Source organism: Kogia breviceps, chromosome 6, assembly GCF_026419965.1.
Source record: "Kogia breviceps isolate mKogBre1 chromosome 6, mKogBre1 haplotype 1, whole genome shotgun sequence".
NCBI classification, from domain to species: domain Eukaryota; kingdom Metazoa; phylum Chordata; class Mammalia; order Artiodactyla; family Physeteridae; genus Kogia; species Kogia breviceps.
The window spans coordinates 8,764,780-8,792,128 of NC_081315.1; the positions used below are offsets into that span (position 1 = coordinate 8,764,780).

The 27,349-nt window shown below is 43.4% G+C and overlaps 2 protein-coding genes across 5 annotated transcripts in view; one reads left to right on the forward strand and one right to left on the reverse strand.

The window, feature by feature from the left end:
- Positions 1-20,663, reverse strand: part of FAM13A (family with sequence similarity 13 member A) — a 358,502-nt gene extending 337,839 nt beyond the window's left edge. For 2 of the 4 annotated variants that reach the window (XM_067035488.1, XM_067035487.1), the window contains exon 1: positions 20,457-20,660. In XM_067035488.1, the coding sequence (XP_066891589.1) occupies positions 20,457-20,600 (144 nt within the window). In that variant the 5' untranslated portion in view covers positions 20,601-20,660. Of the gene's footprint in view, positions 1-20,456 lie in introns of all 4 variants that reach the window. The other 2 variants (XM_067035492.1, XM_067035489.1) reach the window with 2 other exon arrangements.
- A 252-nt stretch (positions 20,664-20,915) lies between these two features.
- On the forward strand, positions 20,916-25,891 carry TIGD2 (tigger transposable element derived 2). Its single transcript, XM_059066850.2, has 2 exons — positions 20,916-21,305; positions 21,487-25,891. The coding sequence occupies exon 2, from the start codon at positions 22,413-22,415 to the stop codon at positions 23,988-23,990; it is 1,578 nt and encodes a 525-aa protein (XP_058922833.1). The 5' UTR covers positions 20,916-21,305; positions 21,487-22,412; the 3' UTR covers positions 23,991-25,891.
- Positions 25,892-27,349: the final 1,458 nt, after the last annotated feature.

Below are 27,349 nucleotides of genomic sequence, written 5' to 3' on the forward strand. Positions count from 1 at the left end.
TGCTACCTGCAGCAGAGCCAAGAAACCAGGTCGTATTAAGCAAGCCACAGAACGTGGCAGAGTATGTTTTATTTCTGTACGTGCACACATAACACTGCAAAGACTCTACTTCCAAGAGACAGAATAACACAATCCCAAGGCCATATAAGGGAATGGACATGGGATAATGGACAGAATCTTCTCTATTGCAAAAAAGAAATTTTTTTCTACTTCCACCTTAATCTAGATTTTTATCACGTCTGCTTCTCGTTCACCCATTAGAAAACTAGGCTGATTACTAAAGAAAATCATAAAATAAACTATTTCTAATACTTAAATTTGTCTTTTTCTGATTATATAAATATTGCCGGTCCATGGTGAAAAATAAAAAGATCAGGTCACCTCGAGGCCCATCATCCAACATCACCCATTACCTACACTAGGCCAGGTGCTGTGCTATACACCTTACTGACAATGTATGTACCTTCATTCCTGCATCACCCAATGGGGAGAGGGAGGAGCAAGTACATAAACTTTTTTGATTAGTAAATGTAGAGACGCTAATAAAGAAGCCAAGATGTGGTAAAAGAATAACAGAGGTCACTCAGAAACATTTAACATATCTACTTCCAGGACCTTTTCTATGCTTTTTAAAAAACATAATTTAAATCTAATTTCGGATCATTTTAAATCCTAATTTTTTTCACTTAACACTGCATCGCAGGCCGGATCCCATACTGTTAACATTATAAACAATGTTAATCATGTGTAGTATTACATTCTGTATCTATAAGCATTTAGTCATTCTCCCATTTTTAGACATTTACATGGTTTCTGGTTTGATGTATGTATGATTTTAAGTAATGCTTTGTCCTCATTCTAATTTTTTTTTCCTAGTAAAGACCCCTGAAAGTGAAATTTCTGGATCACAGAATATGAACATGTGCTAAGGCTCCTGACATACACTGGCTTCGGCAGTTTATATTCTACAATCCACCCAAGTCTGAATATTTTGTAAAACATTTCCTAGGTTAATTAGTGAAAATGATTTCTCATCTTAAAACTTACACTTCTTTTTTATCATAAAAGATATGAAAGTCCTTCTTAGTCACTAGTATTTTCTGTTCTGTGAACTGTCTTTGATCCATTTTCTTTGTCCATTTACCAACTGCAGTCCTATCAGTTGCAGCCTCTTTTATAGGGTCGTTGTAAAGATCAAATGATATAATCCATAAAAGGCATTTATTTTTATTACCATTTGCCAGGTGCTATGCTAACAACTTTTGAAGCTTCTCATAGGGTTCGACCATATATCTATATCTGGAATTATTCAAAATATAGTAAAAGATGAGGATCTAACTTGATGCTTTATTTTCATAAAACTACTGTGGCCCAGACTATTAACACTCTCCAGTACGTAATCTCTCTCTCTGATAACGTTAGAGCTCTTTCTCCATCCAGCTGGAGACGACATTTCCACATTTCCCAACCTTTCACACAGGTAGACAGGCCCACGTGACCAGATCTGCACTACAGAGTGTGTACCAATAATATGTGTGCAGTAGGATTCTGTGTCACGTGCTTAATAGGAAATCCCTTGCTCCACATCTACTCTCCTTGCCCTTATCACAAGGTGGAATGAGGGTGCACTGGAAACCTAGCTTCAACCGTGCAGAAGACGGACAACGTCCCAGAGGATGACGGAGTAACGAGATGGAAGGAACCCGGGCCTCTGAGGGACCTTGAGGAGTACAGTGTCCTACAAGCCTAGACCAAGCAAACTTTTACGTGGGGATGAAATAAATCTCCCAATAAGCTACTATATTTGAAGGTCCTACCTGTAAATATGCGTGTATGTATATAAAACAACTTTGTCTTTAGCCTAACTCATAGACTCAACGAAAGGACTCAGCCCCATTTATTGAGCACATTTTTCATTTCCCACTTGTGACACCATCCATACTATATATTAAATTCATACACACACATGCACACACCAGGGTATTTTTCAGGCTAAAATATTCTATCTAGTTTTTTTTCCTAGTTTTATATCACTTTCATAATATTTGAACAACTATAACTTTATAATATTCATTTAAATATCTAACAAAACTAGCCTTTTTTCATTATCCATCTCTTTCAAGATTGTGTTCCTCTTCTTTCTAATCAAGTCTTAATGATGAATTTCAAAAACATTCAGTAATGTCAAGTTAGAGAACCATAAAATTATACCTCTTGTTATTGTTTCTAACAGGTATGTTTATCTTATTTCTAATTTGGATATTACTATATAAAGATGACATAAGGAGGAAAAAAAATCTAGTTCTAATCTCCATAACTTTTTTTTTTTTTTGCGGTAGGCGGGCCTCTCACTGTTGTGGCCTCTCCCGTTGCGGAGCACAGGCTCCGGACGCGCAGGCGCAGCGGCCACGGCTCACGGGCCCAGCCGCTCCGCGGCACGTGGGATCCTCCCGGACCGGGGCACGAACCCACGTCCCCTGCATCGGCAGGCGGACTCCCAACCACTGCGCCACCAGGGAAGCCCTCCATAACTTTGTATATGCCATTATAAAGTAAAATTAGTACTGTACCTAACAAATTTGTATCCTTAGTTATTTTTCTGTGATGACTAGATTTCTCTTGCAAAAAAGAAGCCCTGAATAGGCCATTTAACAAAAAGCACCAGAAGACTCTCTTCACTACCAACACAGTTTGTTTCTCCATGGAATACATCTATAATTGGAGTCTGAAATATTATATTTTCCTGACCCTCAAATGGATGAAAGTGATAGTAGAGTCCAATTAATTCCAGAAAGGTCTCTGAACTGTCACACATGTACCTCCCTGAGTACTGATTTACAAAGAACCTTAAGATATACGCGCCATAGCCAAGAGATTTGCTTATATGAGTTATTGCTTCTCCCCCAGAAAGGATAACCAAGGGATTTTTAAAAGCGCTTTTCTGAAAAGTCCGCGATGGTGGGCTGATTCGATGGCTACTTCGAGAAATGCTGAAATGCCACCGCAGGACAAAGGACGTCCTATTTTCAAGAAGATCCCTGGGCACCCTAGAGGAAGGCGCCAGGGTTACTTCACAACGGATGGTCAAGGCCCCTAAGACGCTGTCATTCAAAATCACCCTTTGACCTGCGGAAGCCTGACGAAGGAAGCTACAAGGACCAGGTTTACCCTCTAGCCTCCAGCAAAGCTAAAAATGCTTCAAAGCCAAGCCCTCCGATGCCAGCTGGCAGAGCCATCAAAGGACAAAATCTCTTTAGCTGGAGTGGGTATAACAGTTGCCAGGAGAGCAGCTGTCAGTCCCTTTAGACATAATACTGTAAGGCATGTAGCAGGCACCAGCGAGCATCGGGGCGGGTGGTGGCAGCGGGTGGCAACTACAGAACGAACCACCTGAGGCCCATTAGAAAGGGAACAGTGGAGGCTTTTTTTGGTCCAAACTCAGTCACAGCCTTTACTCCAGCTCCTGCCCTACCCCAGCTCCTTCTCAATGAGAATCTCAACCTGGCCCAGAATCAGTGACATCCAATCAGACAGGAGAGCAGAGGTCAGCCAGTCAGCAACTATCTAGCATTTATATACTCTCTCTCAGTCAGAAGAGTTCCGATACTTTGGTGTTTTGAATCCCTCACAGTAGATGCACCTGAAAGATCCCTTGTTCTAGTCCAGGGTCAGCAAACTAGCCTGTGCGCCAAATGCAGCTACCCTAGATGACGTCTGGTCACACCCATCTGTTCACACGACGCATATGGCTCCTTTGGCAGTACCAGGGACGAGATGAGTAGCTGCAACAGACAGAACCCCTGGCCCGAAAGCCTAAGCTATTTACCCCCTGATCCTTTACAAAGCTTACTGACCCTTGCTCGAGACTATTCAGTAACATTACTGGGCATTAGAGTCCTCGTATAACCAGAGAAAGACTAGTCTACGGGCTTTGGTTCCTTAGAAGATAGGCGGAACGAAGTCTTTCTTTGGTTTGTGAATCTGCTTTGTTAAAACAGCCCCATTCTGTGGGGTCAGGCCTATTCTTACCTTCTCCTAAGTATTTTCTGAAGGATTTCCCTGAAAAAGGTCCAGTTTAAATCTGATGATCTCATCTCTGCTCTGAATTCTAGATACCTTCCCATCCCACTTCAGGAAAAAAAATGACCTCAGTCCTAGGAAAAGATCAATGTCTTTGTAGCCACGGAAACCAACAGCCAAAACAACTCACTTAAACCAATCGTAAACTTGCCTCAGTAAACCACCTGGGTTTGCAAGCCAACCCATAAATGACAACCCGTCACTTGTGGCCAATGAAGAACCCTCGAATACACATGTCTCTGAGTGCCAAGCAATCGATCACCACCTTATTCGAATAACCACTCTCCTTCAGAGGATGTCAACACCTCCTGAAAGCCCCCCAATCCTAATTCCATACTTCCTGTATAAGCCAGCAGTCTGCTCTGCTCAGAAAGACTTCCTGCCCAGCAGAGCTTTCCTTACCACCATAACCAAAAATTCAGCTGGCTTTTTATTTCAGGTACTGAGTACTGGTCTCATCATTCTTTGATGCAACCCAAAGTTTAGACACCCCAATTCCATGGGTCTTTTTTTTTTTTTTTGGTACGCGGGCCTCTCACTGCCGTGGCCTCTCCCGTTGCGGAGCACAGGCTCCGGACGCGCAGGCGCAGCGGCCACGGCTCACGGGCCCAGCCGCTCCGCGGCACGTGGGATCCTCCCGGACCGGGGCACGAACCCGCGTCCCCTGCATCGGCAGGCGGACTCCCAACCGCTGCGCCACCAGGGAAGCCCAAGAATCTTTTTTTTGTTGTTGTTTGTTTTTGTTTTGTGGTAGGCGGGCCTCTCACTGTTGCGGCCTCTCCTGTTGCGGAGCACAGGCTCCGGAAGCGGAAGCGCAGGCTCAGCGGCCACGGCTCACGGGCCCAGCCGCTCCGCGGCACGTGGGATCCTCCCGGACCGGGGCACGAACCCGTGTCCCCTGCATCGGCAGGCGGACTCTCAACCGCTGCGCCACCAGGGAAGCCCCAAATTCTCTACTCTTAACCAGCATGTTTTGCTCCCAATTCTTTTTTTTTTTTTTTCTTTTTTTGCGGTTCGCGGGCCTCTCACCGCTGCGGCCCCCCCTGTTGCGGAGCTGCCCCTCTTGTAGTGCTCTTTACAGCTTCCGTGTGAACTCCCAGCGTGCCCCTCGGCTGAGGCTGGACTGCTCGCTAGCCTTCCTTCTCCCCCGGAAGCCAAAGCAGACCCACTACACCACTCTCCACGGCAGGAGAAAATCAGGGCCCAGCGCACGATGAACTGGGCAAGAGGGCCGACTTGGGAATAGGAAACACTGGATTATCCGTGGTAATCCCCCAGGCCTGGGAAACAAGAGAATCGCTACATTTTCTTTTTTAAAAATTGAGGTAAGGTTGATTTACAACATTATAAAAGTTTCAGGTGTAGAACACAGTGATTCACGATTTTAAAGGTTATACTCCATGTATAGTTATTATGAAATCCTGGTTATATTCCCTGTGCTGTACAATATATCCTCATAGCTTATTTATTTTATACTGGATTTTCTTTTGAAAAGTTTTAGTTATTTTCCCAACAAGCTTGCTAAAGCCGTAATTAACTTTTTAATTTCACAAGCACTTATACAATGCACAACACGTATCTATTAATATTCTAGGAATTATGGCTAAGGAGAGGTACGGGAAATGGCGTATCACTTGAACTATGAAGTATATGTAAAAATGTTAAGGACATCAGTTGCACATCGTGTGAAGGTATACTGTCTGACCATTTTGTCTCACCTGCAGAGTCATTTGAAAGGCCATGTACCTGTACTAGGTGGGAATTACTATTGCTAGCAATCAACACACTTAATACCCGCTGTCCGTCATTCAGGCAGCTTCACAGTTTACGATTACCTCATGGCCCCTGAAGGCACTTGAGTCTTAATCCTTCAGTTAGAAGATACAATACACTACATATATACAATGGAATATTACTCAGCCATAAAAAGAAATGAAACTGAGTTATTTGTAATGAGGTGGATGGACCTGGAGTCTGTCATACAGAGTGAAGTAAGTCAGAACGAGAAAAACAAATACCGTATGCTAACACATATATATGGACTCTAAGGAAAAAAAAAATGTCATGAAGAGATTAGTGGTAGGACGGGAATAAAACACAGACTTACTAGAGCATGGACTTGAGGATATGGGGAGGGGGAAGGGTAAGCTGTGATGAGGTGAGAGAGTGGCATGGACATATACACACTACCAAATGTAAAACAGAAGCTAGTGGGAAGCTGCCGCATAGCACAGGGAGATCAGCTCTGTGCTTTGTGACCACCTAGAAGGGTGGGATAGGGAGGGTGGGAGGGAGGGTGACACAAGAGGGAAGAGTTATGGGAACATATGTATATGTATAACTGATTCACTTTGTTGTAAAGGAAAAACTAACACACTATTGTAAAACAGTTATACTCCAATAAAGATGTTTAAAAAATAAAAAAAAAATTTTTTTAAAGAAAATACAATACACTAAGCTGTATAATCAAATTTGAAATGTGTGCCCTTAGTAGGTGAGAAAAGTCTAAAATTAGAAGACAGGAAAAGATGGGACGGACAGAAGTGACTGCAGCTAGAGCTGCAAAGAAGGCTAGTGTTGAGCTGACTCATACAGAGGTCACTGAATAGGACGGCAGAGGAAGGAGAGGGCATCTAACATGGGTCTGTGTGATGAGCACGGAGACAGATACCAGCAGGAAAAGCAAGGGGTTTTAAATAGCAAAGAAAGAAACCTAGGCAAATCAGGAACTATTGTAGGTTCTTGAGTAGAACGAAAAGCTTGAGAAAACTAGTGCCAGATTCATCCGGAAGTCTAACAAGAAGGTGCTAGGATGGGAAGGAGACTCATTATACATAAATGGACTCTGCTAATAATAATCCAGCTGAGATGAACAGGTCTTGAATTTATGTAGTGAAGGATAAATCACATGAATTTTGTAGAAAGAACTCATAAGATGGATAACTGACTTTACTTAAGAGGCAAAAGAGGTGCCATACTGGTCAAGGTAAGAGAGGCATGCAAGATGATTCTAAAGTTGGTTTTCCAGGACACTGGAGCAGTGCCGAATAACTAGCGTACTTTAAATTCCAGTCTGCCTGGAGTAAAGTTTCAATTTAGGCTTGTTGACTTAATGTGATTATTAATAAGGTCCCCTTCCACTCTTAAAAGTGTTCTGGGAAAGCTGAGGTTAAGCGAGGTACCAGCAAAGGCTATTGCCAGGGTACCAGAAGGACCCTCTCCACCAGGATCTTAAGAACCCAGAATCACCAAAAGTCTGCCTTGCACTGGGAAGGTCTTTTCACTCCCCTCTAGGCTAACTCCAGTGCAAGGTCCCGTGGCCCAGTTCGTGAGATGGGGACCGAGGAAGTTATGTGGACCGTAACCCACTCCCCCCAGGGGCTTTTCTGGACCACCACCGTCTTAAGTAGCAATAAAAAATGTCTGTCCACCAAGGGGGGTTTCTTGTCTTCTTCTCCCGTGCTGAATTTTCTTCTATCATCCCCACACACTGAAAACAATAGTGAGGTACTGCCAGTGTTGATTCAATCTTCAAACAAATTTGCTGCATAAATCCAGAACCCCAAGACACTTGAGGCTTTTTGTCACTCTTCAAAAGTGATTTTGAATTCTTTTTCCCCTTTGATTTAAGAAACTGTGTTACTTGGGAATTCCCTGGCGGTCCAGTGGTTAGGACTCCACGCTTTCACTGCCGAGGGCCCAGGGTTCAATCCCTGGTCGGGGAACTGAGATTTCACAAGTCATGCGACCCCCCCACCCCCCCCAAAAAAGAAACTGTATTACTTAAGCGATTGTACCTTTGACAACAGAAGCTTTAAAGGAAGAAAATTTTTACCTTAGTGTTTTACAAGTAAGTTTGATTTAAATATTAAAAAAATGGTTCTAGAAATCATTGTCCTAGTTGGGACTACGTATTATATGGTAACCTTAATAGAAGAAATTAATTAGTTGGCGAGCAACGTGTTAGAACAGAAAGTTACAGTTGGTTTCAGGTAGACTCTAGAAATCAGTCACGCAGTGGGAGAAAAATTCAGGAGCAAGTGTACATTAAGGTCATTTTCATAAACATCTCAAAGGCAGCTGCAGCCTCCTCTGGATTCTTTAATCCCTCCCTAGAAAATCATCACAGCCAATTTTCTCTACCTCATAAAAGCTTTTCAAGTCAATTTCCTCTCTGTTCCCACAGCCATTTTTAAAAGGAAAACATTTTAAATGCAGACCTCATCAGCATCCCTTTGGTACAACGACACCCCTTCGTTTCTGAAATAGGTTTGACTGTGTTCCTTTCCTGCTTATTCTCTTTAGGTCTAAGGGCTCCACAGAGGAGGTTCAAGGGCTCTGTGATCACCCCTTTAATTGTAGTTGGATTCTGAGCGCGTGCACACCGAAGTGAGCATCCACTGTAATATTTTTAACCTTTCATGAGAATAAAAACTGTAGGCCTAGGTGAAATTCCAAACTCCTTAACGTGGCTCCAAGGTTTTTCAAAATCAAATTCTGTACTAGCCTATTTCCATCATATACCTTAAACTCTAATATCTTGCTCGTGGTAGGCTGGATAATAACCACCCAAACGTGTCCACATCCTAATGCCCAGAACTTGTGAGTATGGAACCTTGCATGGCAAAAGGATTTCGCAGATGCAAATTAAGATGCACATTGAGATGGGAAGATTAGCCGGCAAACTCTAACCTCAAGGTGGGCCCAACCTAATCACAAGCATCCTTATAAGAAGGCAGGAGGGTCAGAGTTGGAGGAGCTGTGATGATGGAGACAGCAACTGTAGTCAGAAAGATTTGAAGGTTCAGGGCGATTGGCTTGGAGAGAGAGAGAAGCAAGCCACGGCCAGGGAAGGAAGCTGGCCTCGAGAGGGGCAAGGAGGACCTTGATCTTAACCCAGTGAAACTGATGGCAGACTTCTGACCTCCTGAACGGTAAAATAATAAAATCATGTTGTTTTAAGTCATTCCGTTGGTGGTAGTTTGTTACAGCAGCAATAGGAGACGAATACATTGTCATTCAAGAAATTAAGTGAGGCTTCCATTTTCCTTTTTGTTCAGGATCTTGTATTTGCCAGAAATGTCCTTGTCTCCCCTTCCCACTTAGAGAACTAATACACACCCTCCAGTGTCCAGCACCAATGTCATTAGCCTGCCTGACGAGTTGTCCCTTTGTGCACATATGTCTGGTTGAAAGCACCGGTGTAACATTTACACATGGCATTGCTATTGTTTGCAAACCTCTCTTTCTAGATTGAGAACTCCTGAGGGATAGGGCATTATCATATTCAATTTCCTTATAAGCTTCATAACATAGATATTTGCACAATGAATGAATTCAGTGTGTGGTGATAAATCTTGTTGCTCCTGGAAGTGCTTTGGGACTCATTTAAAAGTGAAGACAAGAAACGGAGATTACACGAACGTACCAGACAAAGAACTGAGAAGTGCGAGCACGCATATGATTTCGAAGGGATTTCGGAGAAACAAGTTCTGAAAGAGGAAAAAGAGTCAAGAATAATAAATACAGGATGAGGGGAACAGGTGGTCCGAAGGGACAAACTTCCAGGGGTAAGATAACTAAGTCCTGGGGATATAAGGTACAGCGTGGTGACTATAGTTAATAACACTGTCGTATACTGGAAAGCTGCTACGAGAGTAGATCTAAAAGTTCTCATCACGAGAAAAAAAAATTATAGCTATGTGAGGTGATGATGTAACTGAACTGTGGCGATCATTTTTCAATGTTACCTATATCAAATCATCGTGTGTATTTTAAACTTACGCAATGTTTATATGCCATTTATATTTCAAGACAACTGGAAAAAATAACAAAGATCTATATTTCTTCAAGAAATTAATATAAAATTATATTCTGTAATTATATCGTGCAAGCATATAAAATCTCTGAGACAAAAAAACAAGGAGCGCAGTGCTCATGGGAACATATGTTTGTGGCTGTTAATATCCGAGTTCTTCATTTTCAACCTCTATCAGGAAGAGTCCACTGAACTTGTTCAAATCTTAACTCTGAATAAAGGTTAAAATTCTTGAAGCAATTACTTTTGATTTTTTTAAATAAGAATCCAGTTCGTTAAATTTTATTTTAAAAAGTTTTTTAGGGACTTCCCTGGTGGCGCAGTGGTTAAGGATCTTCCTGCCAATGCAGGGGACACGGGTTCAAGCCCCGGTTCAGGAAGATCCCACACGCCGTGGAGCAACTAAGCCCGTGCACAACTACTGAGCCTGTGCTCTAGAGCCCACGAGCCACAACTACGGAGCCAGTGAGCCACAACTACTGAAGCCCTTGCGCCTAGAGCCTGTGCTCTGCAACAAGAGAAGCCACCGCAATGAGAAGCCCGCGCACCGCAACGAAGAGTAGCCCCCGCTCGCAGCAACTAGACAAAGCCCACGTGCAGCAACAAAGACCCAACATAGCCGAAAAGAAATGAAAAAAAAAATTCTTTTAAATATATGATGTGTGGCTGGCACAGTGCCTGACCCATTGAGACTGTAATAACATGCTTCATATTCTTAAAAAAAAAATCCAGAAAAGTGAAAAAACAAGTCATGAGCAAATAAAACAAAAATCTTATTAACTGAATAATACCCAGAACTAGAATTAAAAGTTGTTTTTTTACTTGTGAGGGTGTATACGAAATAATCACTAACATTTGTTTATTGCCGAAGTGTTTCACAAATGCTCTCATTTAGTTACTGCAACAATTCCACAGTATCGGTATTATTCACGTTTATCAAATGAGAGACTGAGACTCAAAAAAAGGTTCAGATTCGCACAGCCAACAACGGACAAAGCTACGTTTCAAACCCAGGCTTCTCTGAGATCTATGTTCTCACAAATGCATTAAATTACAATCAGTAAGTCCCTCTTTTTGTAACACATCTGATTTCCAATTGTGACAAGATTAAGTGTAAAGACATATTATGAACATCATTGCTAGTTACAAGATATAAATAGTAAACCAATAACAACTGAGAATTAAAGGAGATATTTTTTAAAAAAATTAATTACTAAGCATTTTTACCTGTATTATATCTCATTCAATCAACATGAAAAAAACACATTTTATAATGAAAAACTATTTGAAACTCAGAAGTCAAATTACCTGCCCAACCACTTCTGGAAAGATGTACAAACAGAAAGAAACTCAAATTGTCACGTAATTATTTATTTAACAATAAAAGAATTACTAAGAGAATACCATGTGCCATGTACTGTTGCAAACAGTGGATTTTTTATGGATATAACTTATCACTGTAAAAGCATTAAAATTCATGAGTTATAATACGCTAGACTATCACGGACTGCTGGGGAAGATGGAAGGTGCATCACTACAGGATTCTTGTGTATTCACGTGGCGGCTAACAGTTCAGTAACAATATCTCACATTACTGTAGCTGTAATAGTTTAATGATTATTTACAGGTATGAAAATATGAAAAATTTTATGTATAACAAAGTGTGTTCCCCTCCACTGGAGTATATGGTAAAACACCTAGTGGTCAAGCAATGAACTGCTGCAGCCTGAGATAAATTTCATAGTCGTGCACATCAGAGAGTCTCAAAGTACACAAAAGGGAGACAACCCTTCAGCTCAAAAGTAAAAAGTTTAAAAATGCAAGGAAGGAAAGGAAGGAGGGAGGGAGGTTGGTTAAAGTCCCAATACTGCATATAAAAAATATGTCAGAAAAAAATAAAACTAAAAACTTTCTCTTCAGTGACTGTAGCAATGATAAATTAAAATCACCTGCTGGTTACAAAAAACTTTCCAACAACTTCAGCACAAACAAGGTCAGTGCAAAATGAATTCCTGTGTCGTAGTAACAGAGATCATTGTTAAATAAATCACTGTTTCTGTTTAACGCGACTGGAAACAAACTACCAATTGAAGTGAGAAATGTTAAAAGTCCAGTCAGCATGAAAATGATGGATTTCATGAATCCATAAATTTCTCCTAAATAAGCAATCATGTGATTGCTCATCAATTTCAGCACACTGTTGACAGGGACGTTCCAAATTGCTAGCTAGTTCCACCATTCTATCCCCAAAGGAGAATAACACAATGTAAAAGGAAGAGGGGGAAAACAGAAATTTGTGAGATCTATAAGCTGAATTATACACAGAAAAGGGTAGGGGAAAATATATACATACTTACACATATACATATATATATAATGATATATGTGTACACACACACACACATATATATATGAAACAAAGCAAAGGAGGAAAAAATATGAAAAGCCAAGGAAAATAGGTAATTATCACCTACCACTGCCTTTCAGAATTTCAGTGTCAGGGTTTAGGTTGAGAGATACAATAAGCTCAACTAGGGGGAGTAGAGTTAGACTCCCCTGTCTCCATTTAAAAAAATTTCTCTCCAATTTTGGTTTTCAAACCTTATAAAGGAGGACAAAGATAATAAAGTATATTTCAAACATATTTCCAAAGGATGACTATCTGAAGACTGTCAATTGCATCATATCCACGTTTTATATGTTTACTATTCCCTTCAGATGCCTAAAGTCAGGCTAAAAATCTGTCCCAAACATAGTATACGTAATATGCTGTGATTTGGGATCAAAGCAAGGAAAGAAAATGTGCAACTGTTTTGAATTAATGAGATGAGAATTTTTAATAAATGATCCTGAGGTAGGTTTGTGAATTCCCCTTATAATGACCACCACAGGTACACAATCCACTCTTGCAAATACTCTACAATATCATTATATCTGTATGAATTAATGTGGCCTTTGGCACTATTGTCTTTTAGTTCCTTTCAAAGTCTCTTTTCTTAAAAAGCTGAGAGAATGCAAGTGTGTCCTTCTAGTCAAAAGATGTAGGAAATAATAAAATCACAGCTAGTATTTACTTACTAGGAGAGTGTGGCACTCTGCAAAGCAATTTCTATCTCAGTTCATCCTTACAACAAAACCAAAATCTGTATGATTTTTATTCGCATTTTTTGTGTGTGTGTGTGGTACGCGGGCCTCTCACTGTTGTAGCCTCTCCCGTTGCGGAGCACAGGCTCCCGACGCCCAGGCTCAGAGGCCATGGCTCACGGGCCCAGCCGCTCCGCGGCATGTGGGATCTTCCCGGACCCGGGCACGAACCCGTGTCTCCTGCATCGGCAGGCGGATTCTCAACCACTGCGCCACCAGGGAAGCCCTATTCACATTTTTGATACGTGAAAGATTCTATAAAACCAGCTGGAGATTCCAGGGCTGGTGGGTGGCAGCCAGATGTACAAATCAGAGGCTGTTTCTAGAACTCATAAGGTTTATCGCTAAGATGTACTGCCTGTCTGGTCTCTTAATTTTATTGTTTACATGCTTCTAAAACAATGCTTGAGGTAACTGTAATATAAAGAGAGTGACCATTAAAACATTAAGACTAAAAAAGAACACAACCAATGGATAAGAAAAAGAAAAGTACCAGGAATTCAAAAGGAGTTAGCTATAGCAATTCAGCACAAACCAAAGCTGAAAGATTTGTGTAAGTCAGTGCTGAAATGGACACACCTAGTTCTTCTGTCAGACAAAAGGAAGCCAAGTTTCTTCTGGAAGTCATAATCTTTTCTTCTGGCATTAAAGAGAGCCGGAATTTATCACATGAATCCTTAAGTGACAGTATATCATGAGAAGTATTTTCAACATCAGTTGGGCTCAATACAGAGATGTCCCTCAGAAGGTCCTTATGCTTATATCTTCCCTCTAGGAAAGCCAGTGGAGGAACAGTAAATTGGAACACTTGACACTTAATATTGTAACTCTGTTCTGGCTTAATTAAAAAGTGAGTTAAGGGGAAAAGAGACCCACAGAGATCCCTCACCCCTTCCGCCACGCAGGGACCCAGCAAGAAGGCCTCCATCAACCAGGAAGTGGGTCCTAGGCAGCCATCCCGCTGAGTCCGCTGGCACCATGGTTCTAGACTTCCGAGCCTCCAGAACCGTGAGAAATAAATTTCTGTTGTTTATAAGCCACCCAGTCCGTGGTATTTTGTTACAGCAGCCTGAATAAGACGGGGTCCTCACACACTGTAAGACTGGAAAGGGCTTTAGAAAGTAGCTCTTGCAAAAGTTATACACAGTTATCTCATGAACCAGCAATTGCAATCTGTTGCATACCCCAGGGAAATGAACACACACGTCCACACAGGAGCTCGAGCATGGATGTTCACAGCAGCATATGCATAAGAGCCAGACGGTGGAAACAACCCAAATGTCCATCCACTGACAGACGCGGAACAGGAGGGAAGGGGGCAGGGCACAACCTTGCAAAGAATGACACGGCCACAGGACATGACGAAAACGAGTCAGAACCAGCGAGGTCCAAGACGGTGGAAGAGGTGACTTCCATCAGCCCTTGAGCCCCATTACACACTCGCTCATTGTAATACAGTAGCACTCTCGACGCACCCACCATTACCACGTCAATCCTGAAGCTAACCATGAAAGGCCAGAAAGTGGGCGGTGGCCCGTTTCCTGGAAATGCCCGCCCCTTCCCCAAAATGAAAAAACTAACCACACCATATCTTTTTTTTTTTTTCTTTGCGGTACGTGGGCCTCTCACTGCTGTGGCCTCTCCCGTTGCAGAGCACAGGCTCCGGACGCGCAGGCGCAGCGGCCACGGCTCACGGGCCCAGCCGCTCCGCGGCACGTGGGATCCTCCCGGACCGGGGCGCGAACCCGCGTCCCCAGCATCGGCAGGCGGACTCCCAACCACTGCGCCACCAGGGAAGCCCCACCACACCATAGTTTGAGGCCTCTTGCCTTCCAAAATGGCCCACACCCTGTCAGTGGACTATATTTCTCTCTAAATAAATCTGGTTCTTACCAATCACTTGGTCTCCGAATTCTTTCGCGAAGAAGAAAGAACCTGAAGTTCACCAGCAACAGATGGGTAAATAAAATATAGTGTATCCATATAACAATTATTTAGCGGTAAAAGGAAACGATGTATGATGCCTGCTACAACAGGATGAAGCTTGCAAACATTTTGTTAAGTGAAAGAAGCCAGTCACGACGGACATGTGTTGTATGATTCCATTTATATGAAACGTCTAGACTAGGCAGATCCATAAGGCTGAGTGGCTGCCGGCTGAGGAAGGAGAGAGAGTATTGAAGGGAACGTGGAATGACCACTAATGGTATTTCTTGTTGGGTGATGAGAACTTCTACAGTTGATCCCAACTGAGTTTCAGAAACACTATCATGAGGTCTTTTTAATCTAGAAGCATTGCAGCAGGTGTTCGTAACGGCCATCTTCAAGCATAAGGGAGTCTCGTAAGGTAGAATTGCATCATGGTATGACCAGCCAGTTGCATTAGGGATAGCTTCAAGGCTGAATGAGCTAATGATTATTATTGAAATGTATCAATGCTGATTATGTAAACTCTTTTGGATCCTGCACCCTTGGAGTGTGGGTTGAAAGCTTTGAACAAGGTGGGCATGGTGTTGCCCTGAGGAATGTAATTCATTTCAGACCCTGGAAGAGGGCTCTCCACGACTGTAGTGAGACAAGACAAAACCAAGACCACTCTCTAATCCTGCCTGAACTGAACATTTAACCAGGAAAGAAGCGGAACGCTGTGCCCCCACGAAAGTGCCCGAACACCCCCCTCTTCTGGTTAGCAGGAGTGACTGCTGCTTCTCCAGCGATGGCTCTGGCCCGTTCCTCTAGCTTCCGGGATAAACATGAAGATAACCTAACAGCCACATTGCCTCTGCTTTTTGTCAGCGCGCAGCCCAGAACGGACCCTCCACTTTCTTTAAACTTCTCGGAAAGCCAGCTTATCCAAATCCTACAATAAGCTCCACCTGACCTTTTGGAGACAGGCCATGGTTTTCCAAGATACGGCTCACCCTCGCTGCAGTAATAAGCCTAATTTGGCAAGGGTGTGTTCTTGCTGGTGTCTGGCTGATGGGAATCAACGACATCTAAAATATTTATATGTCGTTAACAAAAGCATGTATAAAATTGTATGTATAACGTCACGTTCCTATTGAAATACGCATATAAATATCACACACATTACATATGTAACAGTTACACCGATACAAGAAAGAACATGGATACACACCAAACTATTAAGAGTAGTTATCTCTGAATGTTGGTATGATTGTTTTCCTTTTCGTTTTTCTGGATTTCATATTTTCCTTCAAATACCATATATAATTTAAGAAGGGAGGAGGGGAAGAGAGAAGAAAAACCCTCCCAAAAGAATATGTTTTAAGAGAAGAATCTCATTCACGATGATTGTCAAGGTATAAAGTTTTCAACCTTTATTTAGCATATTAGGATCCCTTGGGATGCTTGCTGAAAATAACGAGTCCTGGGCTTCACCCCTGTGGGTGGACCCCTGCATCTGGAGGTCGGACCCCAGGAGATACTCACCCATAAAGTCTGAGGAACCTTGAATAATGCAACTTTGGGGACAGACTAGAACTTGAAAGATGCACAGATTAACAGCAGCAGAAGAGGACTTTCTCTGCTAACGGAGAAGAACGAGTAGCCTGAAACCACGCAGCTGCGCGGGCCGGGAACAGCGAGAGTAACGCGCTGCAGGCTCTCAGGAAGCCTGACTTGACCCACCTGACGGAACTGCAGGCTCCTTTAGAGAACAGGTGGAAACTGGGCAGGTTTGGAAAGGTAAGGTGGGGAGTAGGTAAAGTTCACTCAAGTTTCCCACCCACATTGCTGACGTCAATCAACAATCCACTGGTGTCTTCCATTTATATCCACACGTTTTTCGAACCTTTCTTTAACATTTCCACTAGCAATTTTCCCTCTTCCAACCCTATTAAATCTTTTCTACCCTCCAGGAACTCATTCTCTCTGTACTGAAGCTGCCAGTCAGCTGAAAACCTACCGCCAGCCAACAAAGAAACATGGAAAACAAAATTAAGTTTAAAAGTCCCCTGCTGAGTACCTATCTGATACTATGACACAAGAGTGCAGGTCGTCACTATCTTTCCATATCGTGTTAACTTTTTTTTTTAAAGGAACAGGACTTTCCAATGAGTAATCTGATCTCTTACTTGTGTCAAGAAATTTAAGCGGAGAAGTGTTCCTACCTTTAACCATTTAAAAGAAAAATTTTTATATTAAAAATGAATAATTCGAGCTTTCGTCTACAATATAAAGTAAAATAACTTTACAGCTAAAAGAGACTTCAAAGTACAAACTTTCATTTTACTGATCACAACTGTTTCACAGCTTATTTGCCCTAAAACACACCCCCAAAATTATACTTTAGCTGAAAATTCCCCTCTATATTTTATGCCCCTTAAAATAGGTAACAGTAAACCTTTTTTTTTGTGAAAACCACTGATTTTTCCATTGGCAGTAAAATTTTCAATTATTAACAGAGAAATACTATTGGATATCAAATCAGTTTAATACATATGGAATAATGTTATCATGTCCTCATCCTAAGCTTATTCGAGTAGCTAATTCAGGTGTCAAACAAAAATCTCCCAGTAGATGATGGTCAATGATAAACTAAATGGAACCCCAAAAGCAAAAATGCAGTTCCTTTAAAATTAAAAACTTACTCTACCTAGAGGTTTTCTATTCTGCTACAAAACTATTATGAATCAAGGAGACCACTGAAAATGAGGCACAGAATGTACTTGCACCGATATTATCTCAGCAGAAAAGGAATTTAGAGCTTGTCATGGTGAGAAGCGTAAGCCATTTTCAGGTGATTTGGAGGAATTTTAAGAAAACTCACATTCCAGTAAATCAAATGCTATGTCTGATGAACATAGTTGCAGACTCGAAGGGCTCTCACAACTAGAAAGCCTTTTTGGTAGGTTATTGTCAAAAGTTCCATTTTAATAAATGGCAACTTTAATTCTGCAAGAAAGTAATCACGATACATTTTCTTCTTTTCATGTCTTTGAGTTAAATTAAATACTTTGATTGTGATAGCGAGGGCAGAGAATGTTTTAAAGCCAAGTAAAACTCCATTCTACAATCTACATTTGATAGATTCACACACTTTTCTAGCCTTTCTTCCCCTGTACACAAATGAGGTAACATCAGCCTCGTCGTATTATTACAAGGATTAAGAGAGACTGTGTATATGTAGAAGGAAAGAAATACTGGTGACAGAATTCCACAGGAGTGAAGTGTCTTTTGATTAGAGAATAAACCACAGTGAATGGTAAGGGACAACTAGAAAACAGAACAGTATATGAAATTACTCTGCGTAACAAAGGAAAAAGAATCTTAAGATTTCACAAGCAGCTGAGAGGGAAGGAGAGAAGGGGCCTTGAGAAAAATGCTGGAGAGAGAAGGGAGAGGACAGCACAGCAAGACGGAGCAAGACTGTGACCCAAAGAAAAGAACTGGCGATAAGAAGTTCCCTGTGGCCAGCTGGGCTCTTAATAAAACAAGGCTGACAGACGTTCTATTTTAAGGTTACCCCCCTTGGACTCTGTATATCTGCTGCAATTAGCGACCCCTGCCCCCAACAAAAAAGGAACAAGTCTGTTAGAGGAAAGGATCTCATGTAAAGCTGTCTCGGGTAAAGACTTTTTTAAAAAAGATTTAATTTTACTTATTTTTGGCTGTGTTGGATCTTCGTGGCTTGTGGTGAGCGGGGGGGGAGGGGGTGGGCTACCTCTCGCCATGGTGCGTGGGCTTCTCATTGCAGTGGCTTCTCTTGTTGCGGAGCACGGCTCTAGGCGCGCGTGCTTCAGTGGTTGTGGCATGCAGGCTCAATAGTTGTGGCTTGCGGGCTCTGGAGCGCAGGCTCAGTAGTTGCAGCACACGGGCTTAGCTGCTCCGCGGCATGTGGGATCTTCCCAGACCAGGGCTCGAACCCGTGTCGTCTAGCATTGGCAGACGGATTCCCATCCACTGTGCCACCAGGGAAGCCCCCTTGGGTAAAGTCTTATTAAAAGTCAGCTAAATACAACCGCCTCCTACCAAGTGGTGCTTTGAGGAAATCAAGGAACTTGGGCTGTGTTTCAGATTTGAACTTACACAAGGTGATGAAAAGGGAACAGTTCTAAGTGATAAGACACAAGCAAGCTCGAGAATTCAGAAACAGAAAGGATCCAAGTGGTGTCTGGAAGAAAATTAAACCCCAGAGATAGTGGGGGAGGGAGGTAAGAGGCAGAGTTCATTTCATTTGAATATCATGGGACCAGTGACCCCAGTAGGGGGAAAATCAGGCTGCCAACTTCTGCCAATGTCTTTTGATTGGCAGTCAGTAAATGTCAGCTCTCTTCCCTTCTGAGGAATGAATAACGTTTCATACCTCGGATACAACTGTTTTCACTCTCGTTACAACTATCAGTGAAAAGAGGCAAACTTTAAAAAAATGATACAAAACTAGCATGAAGTTGCACTTTATCCAAAATCGTCGACCAAGACTGAGTGGTTGATTTGCGGGGGGTGGAGGGGGGGAGGGTGGAGATCTACCTTCAGGAAAAGCAGACATTTGTCAAAACCCACTAGTACTTCACAGTGTATCTAGGAGATCAAAGATTCTCCAACACGTCAGACAGGGGAAAGCTACGATTTTGAGGAAGGCAATTGAGCAGTCTGGACAAGGAAGTCAGATAATTAGAAGCCTTAAAATCAACATCATCTTTTCTGCAGTAAGAATGCTCAGGTCAGTTCCCTTTTGAAACATTGTAGCAACAACGTAGCCTTTGCAAATAAATGAGAAATTACTACGCTACTTTACGTAAACGAAAAAGGTTACTCATTTATGTTCAGAAATTAGAGAAACTTAACTGAAGGCGTCTCTATTTTTTCAAATTATACAGAAAAGAAAGGGTAATAAAGGAAAGACGAAAAGCGTTTCCTCGGTAAACAGGTGCTACAGGAGGAAGGCGGAGCTCCCTTCTCCAGAGAAGGCTCCGAGGGCCCAGCGGGGAAGCGAGTCCGGGAACGCGGAGAAGGCACGGTTCATCGCAGGGTAATTAGCGCACAGGTGCCCGCATTCCCTCCATTTAAAATGCCAAGATAGCAACGTACTGTATCTCCGTTTCAAACAAACCAAGGGAGCCTCTGTCAAACTGCAATTCTCTTACTACTACCTAGAAGCAGACGCAGTGAAGGAGCGGCAGGAAATTCACGAGGAAGCTTCCCACAGACTCGGGCACAGGCAGCTCTGCACAGAGCAGCTTCCACGGAGAGTGTTACACCCTCGAGCAACCCACCGGGGAGGAGAGACCCGATATCCAGTTGGACCGCCCTCCGCTGAGCCCCACCTGTCCAGGGCTCGCTCAGATGGGTGTTGCAGACTGTAAGCCCCACGTCCTCTCCTCTCCCCCCAGTCCCCACGGGGAGCCAACCTCCCTGCCTTCGGCCAGGACCCGCGTCCGCTCGCTCCTACCTTGGCTCGCGGTCCTTCCTCCGGCTCGTCGTGCCGCGGCGGGCGGGCTGGGTATCCCCGGGAGTCGGCGCTCGGAGGCGCAGACGCCAGGGCCGCTATTTGTAAACACACGCTCCACGTGCGCTCGCCCTGCCCCATTCGCATCCCGCTCGGGGCACCTGAGGATGCGCAGCTTTCTCGCGAGCCCTCCGAAGGTGCGATTTTTATTGCACCTGAGAGCGGAGGAAGCCTCGCCCACGGAACCGGGACACTGGGAAAAGGGCTGAGACAAGGTGAGCTTGTACCGCCCCCTGCTGGCCGGCGAAGCACTCTGCAGGTTGGAGCAGCCAGGCCCTTAGCAGAACCCACGCGGCGCCCAGAGACTCCGCGGCGGCTGGGCCCGCCCCCTCCCGCCCGCTCGCCGCAGACCCCGCCCCCAGGCCGCGCGCTCGCCCGCGGAGGCCCCGCCCCCTCGCCGGCACAACGTTCCTGCGGGGGCGCGCGCGTGCCCCCTAATCCCCCGCCTTCCGGCTCCGGCGGCGACGCTCGCTGCCTGCTGCTGCCGCTGCTGCCGCTGCTGCCGCCGCCGCCGCCGGTGTCAACCTCCCTCGGGAGACTCCATTTGCTCTCAGGTTGGTTTGGCCGCCGCGAAGGCAGGCGGAGAGCGATGCCCCCGGCCCGCGGACTGGCGTCCTCCGGGCCAAGCGCCCGCCCGCTCGCTGGCTGGCTGCGGCGGTGACATCCTGGTCGCTGGCGTCCACGGAGGAATCCGGGCTCCCACGGAGCAAAGACGTCCGGCGTTCCGGAGCTCTCCGTGCGGGGAGAGGCCCTCGCTAACGCGGCTCCTCTCTGACCTCTTAATTTCAGGAGGTAGGCAATGCAGGTCCCGCTCCCTGACACTCTAGATTAAATGCCTGAAAGCAGTCTGTGTCGTATTTAGCCACCACATTCCTAGGAGGCGTTAATTTTCTCAACACAGTCGCAGGATAGATGTGGGTAATGCCACAGACCCTGATATTGAAAGAAAAATGTTTTTGGTATCTTCCTTTAGGTTTCGGAGGCTCCGAGTGCCTATACAGCCCCCGACAGGAACTACTTCTGTTGGCCCATCGAGGATCATCTTTCACCAGGATTATCGTAACATCTTCACTGAGCCTTCCCGCACCCCATACCCTCTACCATGAGTCCTGATTTCTGCCAATGAAGTTTCCTGATGCTTTCTTTAATCATGTGACACCGCTTCTTGTCCACCTTTTTTCCCTTACAGTTGCCAAACACATGAGGTGGAGGTTTGTGTCATTTTAAAGTACACAGTTTCCTGCCTGTCCACTTTCACCTGATTCGCACCGCTCCCTTCTGTTCAGCTTGCCTTATCCTGCTTGCTTACGATTTCCATAACCACTCACTTGCACAACGTGTAGCAGCCCTTGCCTGGGGAGGTAGCTAGCATTCCATACAGCGCACTGCCTGACGAGGACAGCAGTGAGGGGGCGAGTTCTGCCGTTGTATTTTCCGATCAGGTTTGCAAGCCCCGTCTTCAACTCTTTGTTCCCTAGCACATTGCCCCCGAATACTCCCACCAGAGTCTTAGTTCCTGTAACGTAGAGCTTCGCCCGTAAGCATGGCAAGAATCAAGTATGTAATATGACTGTTTTAGAGACCTTGCTGGTACAATATTGGTTGTTAGCGCCACTGAGATCGCAGTTCACGAAAAGATCTTAAACTAAGGGAGGAGGAAGCAAGATAGAAGGTAGGATTTAAGTGGAGCCAGCCCTTGTTGTTTGAAGTTTGTAAGTTTCAAAACAGCAAAGTGAAGAGAGTCATGCAGGCCGTGTCTGGAAATTGGCCAGCACGCTGTCCATCTAGGTCCTAGGGAGGCAGGAAAGGGACCTTAAAACCCCATTTTCTAGTCTCATTGTGTCCAAATCTAAGTTGTTAAATATCTTGTTCTAGTAATCGTCTAAAATCTTAGATACGATGTTGGGGAAACGAAAACGTGTGGTGTTGACAATTAAGGACAAGCTTGACATTATTAAGAAACTTGAGGAAGGCATCTCTTTCAAAAAACTTTCTCTGGTGTATGGAATTGGTGAATCCACAGTGCGTGACATTAAAAAAAACAAAGAAAGGATAATAAACTATGCAAACAGTTCAGATCCTACAAGTGGGGTATCCAAACGTAAATCTATGAAATCATCAACATATGAGGAACTCGATAGAGTTATGATAGAGTGGTTTAACCAACAGAAAACAAATGGGATTCCAGTGTCTGGAACGATTTGTGCAAAACAAGCCAAGTTCTTTTTTGACGCCCTGGGGATGGAAGGTGATTTTAATGCGTCATCTGGCTGGCTGACTCGGTTTAAGCAGCGCCATGGTATTCCAAAGGCTGCTGGTAAAGGAACAAAACTGAAAGGAGATGAAACTGCTGCCAGTGAGTTTTGTGGTAACTTTCAGGAATTCGTTGAGAGAGAGAATCTACAACCAGAACAAATTTATGGTGCTGATCAAACTGGATTGTTCTGGAAGTGTCTACCGTCAAGGACATTAGCTCTTGAAACTGAGCGGAGTACTTCTGGCTATAGGTCAAGCAGAGAGAGAATCATTATTATGTGTTGTGCAAATGCCACAGGTTTACACAAACTTAATCTCTGTGTTGTGGGGAAAGCAAAAAAACCCCGTGCGTTCAAAGGAGCTGACCTCTCAAACCTTCCTGTCACTTATTTCAGTCAAAAAAGTGCATGGATAGAACAGTCTGTTTTCAGACAGTGGTTTGAAAAGTACTTTGTGCCACAGGTACAGAAGCATTTGAAATCCAAGGGGCTTCTAGAAAAAGCAGTGCTCCTTTTGGATTTTCCCCCAGCACATCCAAATGAAGAACTGTTGAGTTCAGAGGATGGCAGAATAATTGTGAAATATCTACCACCAAATGTCACAAGTCTCATTCAACCTATGAGCCAAGGAGTTCTAGCCACAGTGAAAAGATACTACCGAGCAGGACTTCTCCAGAAGTACATGGATGAAGGAATTGACCCCAAAATGTTCTGGAAGAACTTGACGGTGTTAGATGCAATTTATGAAGTGTCAAGAGCTTGGAGCATGGTAAAATCAAGTACCATAACCAAAGCATGGAAAAAACTTTTCCCTGGCAATGAAGAGCACTCGGGCATGAATATTGATGAAGGAGCCATTTTAGCAGCTAACTTAGCAACAGTTTTACAGAATACAGAAGACTGTGAGCACGTCAACCTTGAGAATATTGATCAGTGGTTTGACCCTGGGAGTAATGACTCAAACTGTCAGGTGCTGACTGACAGTGAAGGTGCCGAGGACCAGGCCAAGCCTGCTGAGCACAGGCCTTCCAGTAAGACTAGAAAAGCAGAACTGAACCCACAGAGGCATATTAGCCACAAAGCTGCACTTGAATGGACCGAAAATTTACTGGATTATCTAGAACAACAAGACGACATGCTTCTGTCTGATAAACTGGTGTTGCGAAGGCTTCGAACAATAATCAGAAGAAAACAGAAGGTCCAGAATAACAAAAGTCATTAATAATCCTCTTAAGGGTTTCAGTGTGTTTGCATCTTTGTGACCTTATCTGCAGTGGAACTTAATTATCTTGTGTTTGAAGTGCTGTGGATTTCAAGGCCAAATACATTGTATTAATGAATTTAGGATTAGATGCTGTTTTGGATTACTTAAATTACTGTGCTTGAATGTCGATTCTAGGAAGTGAGCATTGACATGTATCTTGTCTGTTTCTAATCTGTATTATACTAATTTAGATCATAAGGTACCCGAGGCCAGGGATCCTGTGTCTGTTTTGTGCCTGAATTTCATTGTCTAATAGAGTACCATGCCACACTCCAGGCAATCAATAAATCTTTCTTAAATTGAATTTTTATGGCTTTCTCTGAACTTCAGTTCCAAACTGAACTAACGTGGAGGGTAAGTTTCCCTTTCTACCGTTTTTCCACCTGCCGAAAATTTTAGAACTCAGCAAAGATTATACTTGAAGTACATGTATTTCACCGCGAAGGCAGAGAACTGAAGGAAAATAGTGTGAAGGCTGAAATACGGCATTCTATACCCATAGTATTTGGACAGTCAGCAATTCAGATTGGCTGGCTCTGTATAATGAAGTAAGAAGAAATAAGATTAAAACGTCCCCAGGCAAAGGACTTGCACTTCACTTTTATTTCATCTGGCAGTAGGGAGAGTTCCTTCAGAGTTGTGGAAAGAATGCCATCATTGTTCCAGAAAAATAGATTTCATTTTCCAAATCATTGCTATTAGAAGAGAATAAGGATTAAACTGTGTTATCTGTCATTCTGATCCTTTATCAGTAGAGATATGTAAGTCGTTTTTTCTCTTTAATAAGCTATTTGCTGTAACACTTCAAAGCTTTGAAGTACGTCATTTGCTTTCATAATAGCGTATTTTTCTGGGAGAACTAATACCGAGAATTTAAGCATACACTGCATTTGTGGAGCCGTCGTGAACTGACATTAAACTGGACATGAGAGAGGCTCTGTAGAACAGCATAGGCCGCTGTGTGGCCATGGGCAAGTTACTTAACCCATCTGTAAAATAGGAATAATAGCTGCCTCTGAGAGTGTTTTGAGGAGTGCATGAGTTAATATACGGATTTTAAGTAATACAGGCTTAGAAGAGGGCCTGGCTCAGAAGAAGTCCTCCGAGTGTTCGCTCCCGTTACCGAGTTGCAGAAGTGATGTTTCAGGAGTGCGTCCAACAGATCCAGTGTGTGAATCAACCCTGAGGTTGCCACACTGGGAAAACCCTTTAGAGGGAGGTGAGATGAAAGAGATGGAAGTGACTAGATGCAGCTGAAGTATAACAATAAGTTACTTCAAAGAAAACGGGAAGGTTAATCCAATTGAGAAGCCATTTCCCGACCGTCTGGCTACTGCTAGCCACAGTGAGGCATGCCGGCCCGTCGAAGACATCTCAGCTTGAATTATAAAAGGAAATGGGAATGGAATTGTAGTTTCTTTGCTCCAGGCCTGCTAATAAAATACATAGATGTTGGCTTTGTTCATGGAATCTGTTACTGATATTGGCCTAGTTTACTGAAGTAATAAAATACCTTTAAAGCAGATAAGATAGCAGTTTAGGAGGACACTTGAAATATCAAACGAAAGTAACACGGGATCAGTAGAAAATTAGAGCAAAAGAAATATCACAGGAGACCGGTTACAGTAATTAGGTCCAGCCATATACTGGGAGCTTTGTTGTGATTGACTTGAGATTTCAGAAGCTCTGACAGTCCTTCATGAGGACTGTTAGAGCTCAGAATTCTGCCTTTTGACAAAGCAGAGGCTCTGAGTTCGAGGAAGGCCTTTTCGGAAAACCTCTCGGAATGTTTTCTTTGGGAGGATTCATACCTTATTATTAACACGCCTCTCTCAGTTTACACAATTTCACTTACTCGAAAGGCCTGAGGAAATGAAACTCTGCGCGGGTAAGTCCTGAAACTATCTGGCTTCTTGGAAGCAAAGGGATTCTGAAGCCTGGAAATGGTAATGACATATTTGAACTGCTTTGCATTTTTCACAGAGCTTTTTGCTAACAAAAACTTCTCAAACTTCTTTCAGTCCTGACATTGAAATGGCTTAATCCTGTTTTATCATAAAGACCGATATAAACTGTGCATTCTAATTCCATAATTAATTGTAATACAAAAATCTTTTTTCCTTTTCCAGGTATTGTTGTATTAATTATGTCCTCTAGGAAGATGCACTGTGTTATCTTGGCTAACCCCATGCCCCTTATATGTATCCTAGTTTGAGAAGCACAGAAAATAATGTGCTCTCATTTGACTTTGTGGCCCTTAAAGAAGGCATCCACAAATTTATTTTAAAATAAATTTATAAATGGAAATTGATGAATTTTCCATTTATAAAAGTGCCTATTTTTTTAGAGGATTTGAAAGACAAACAGAACTCAGCCCAAATGGGAAGTGTTTGGCAACTGAGAGTATACTTTAAAAACACTTGTGCAGTGGGAATGTTTACTATTTCATAATTTAATTGCAGAGAGTAATACAGGGGTTGACTGGAGAGCCTTGAGTGCTCAGTAAACATATAACAAGAGTTGGCAAGGCACAGTCAGTTCAAGTAGAATTATAGGATTATAATGGTGCTCTTGTTCTGGGACTCTTCTTTGTTTCCAATCTAGCTTCAGACTGAGCTCTGTGGTCACTTCATCATGAATTTTCTGGATTTAAGGGAGCTCGTGGTGGACTCAGTAGCACAGTTAACATGAAGCAGGAGGCAGCTAGTTAGGTCACGATCTCAGAGACACTCCGCCTCCAGTGATGTGGCCAGAGCCACACAACGTATGACAAATCAAAGCCAGGACCTGCACTACACATAGCGTCTACTTACTAGTATTTTCACAAAGTTCACCTTTTCTTATTTAAACATATACTTTATAGCTCCATCCTGAGCAAAATCACAGGTCTTGTGTGCCGACTGCAGTCTCTTTCTAGTCCAAGTTAAAGGAAATATAAAACTTTTTTTTTTTATAACTTGACAATCTGTAACCCCAAATCACCTCGTATATCTCATTGGCACATTTTGTGAGACCCTGGCGAAGAAGAAGGAGTGGGGTTGCTGATGGGTAATGGATTGGAGTACAAACACCAGCTGTGAAGCAACCCTGTGGCTGTTCACTGAGAACCCCTGGCCTCCAGGCTTGGGCTGGGGAATGATCCCCAGTCTTGCTCTCGTGGTGACTCTGTGCAGACCTCCGGGAGGCCTGGGCACCCTTGTTGAAGTCTAGGGCCCTGTCTCGTCGCTGGGAATGCTGGCCGGCGTTGCTGCCACAGGTAAGAGGGCAGCGCTGAGTCCCTCAGGCCCCGAAGCCTACACTGTGTGCAGTCGAGTGTG

Coding starts and splice junctions, on each gene's coding strand:
- TIGD2 (XM_059066850.2), top strand. CDS start 22,413: ATGTTGGGGAAACGAAAACGTGTGGTGTTGACAATTAAGGACAAGCTT.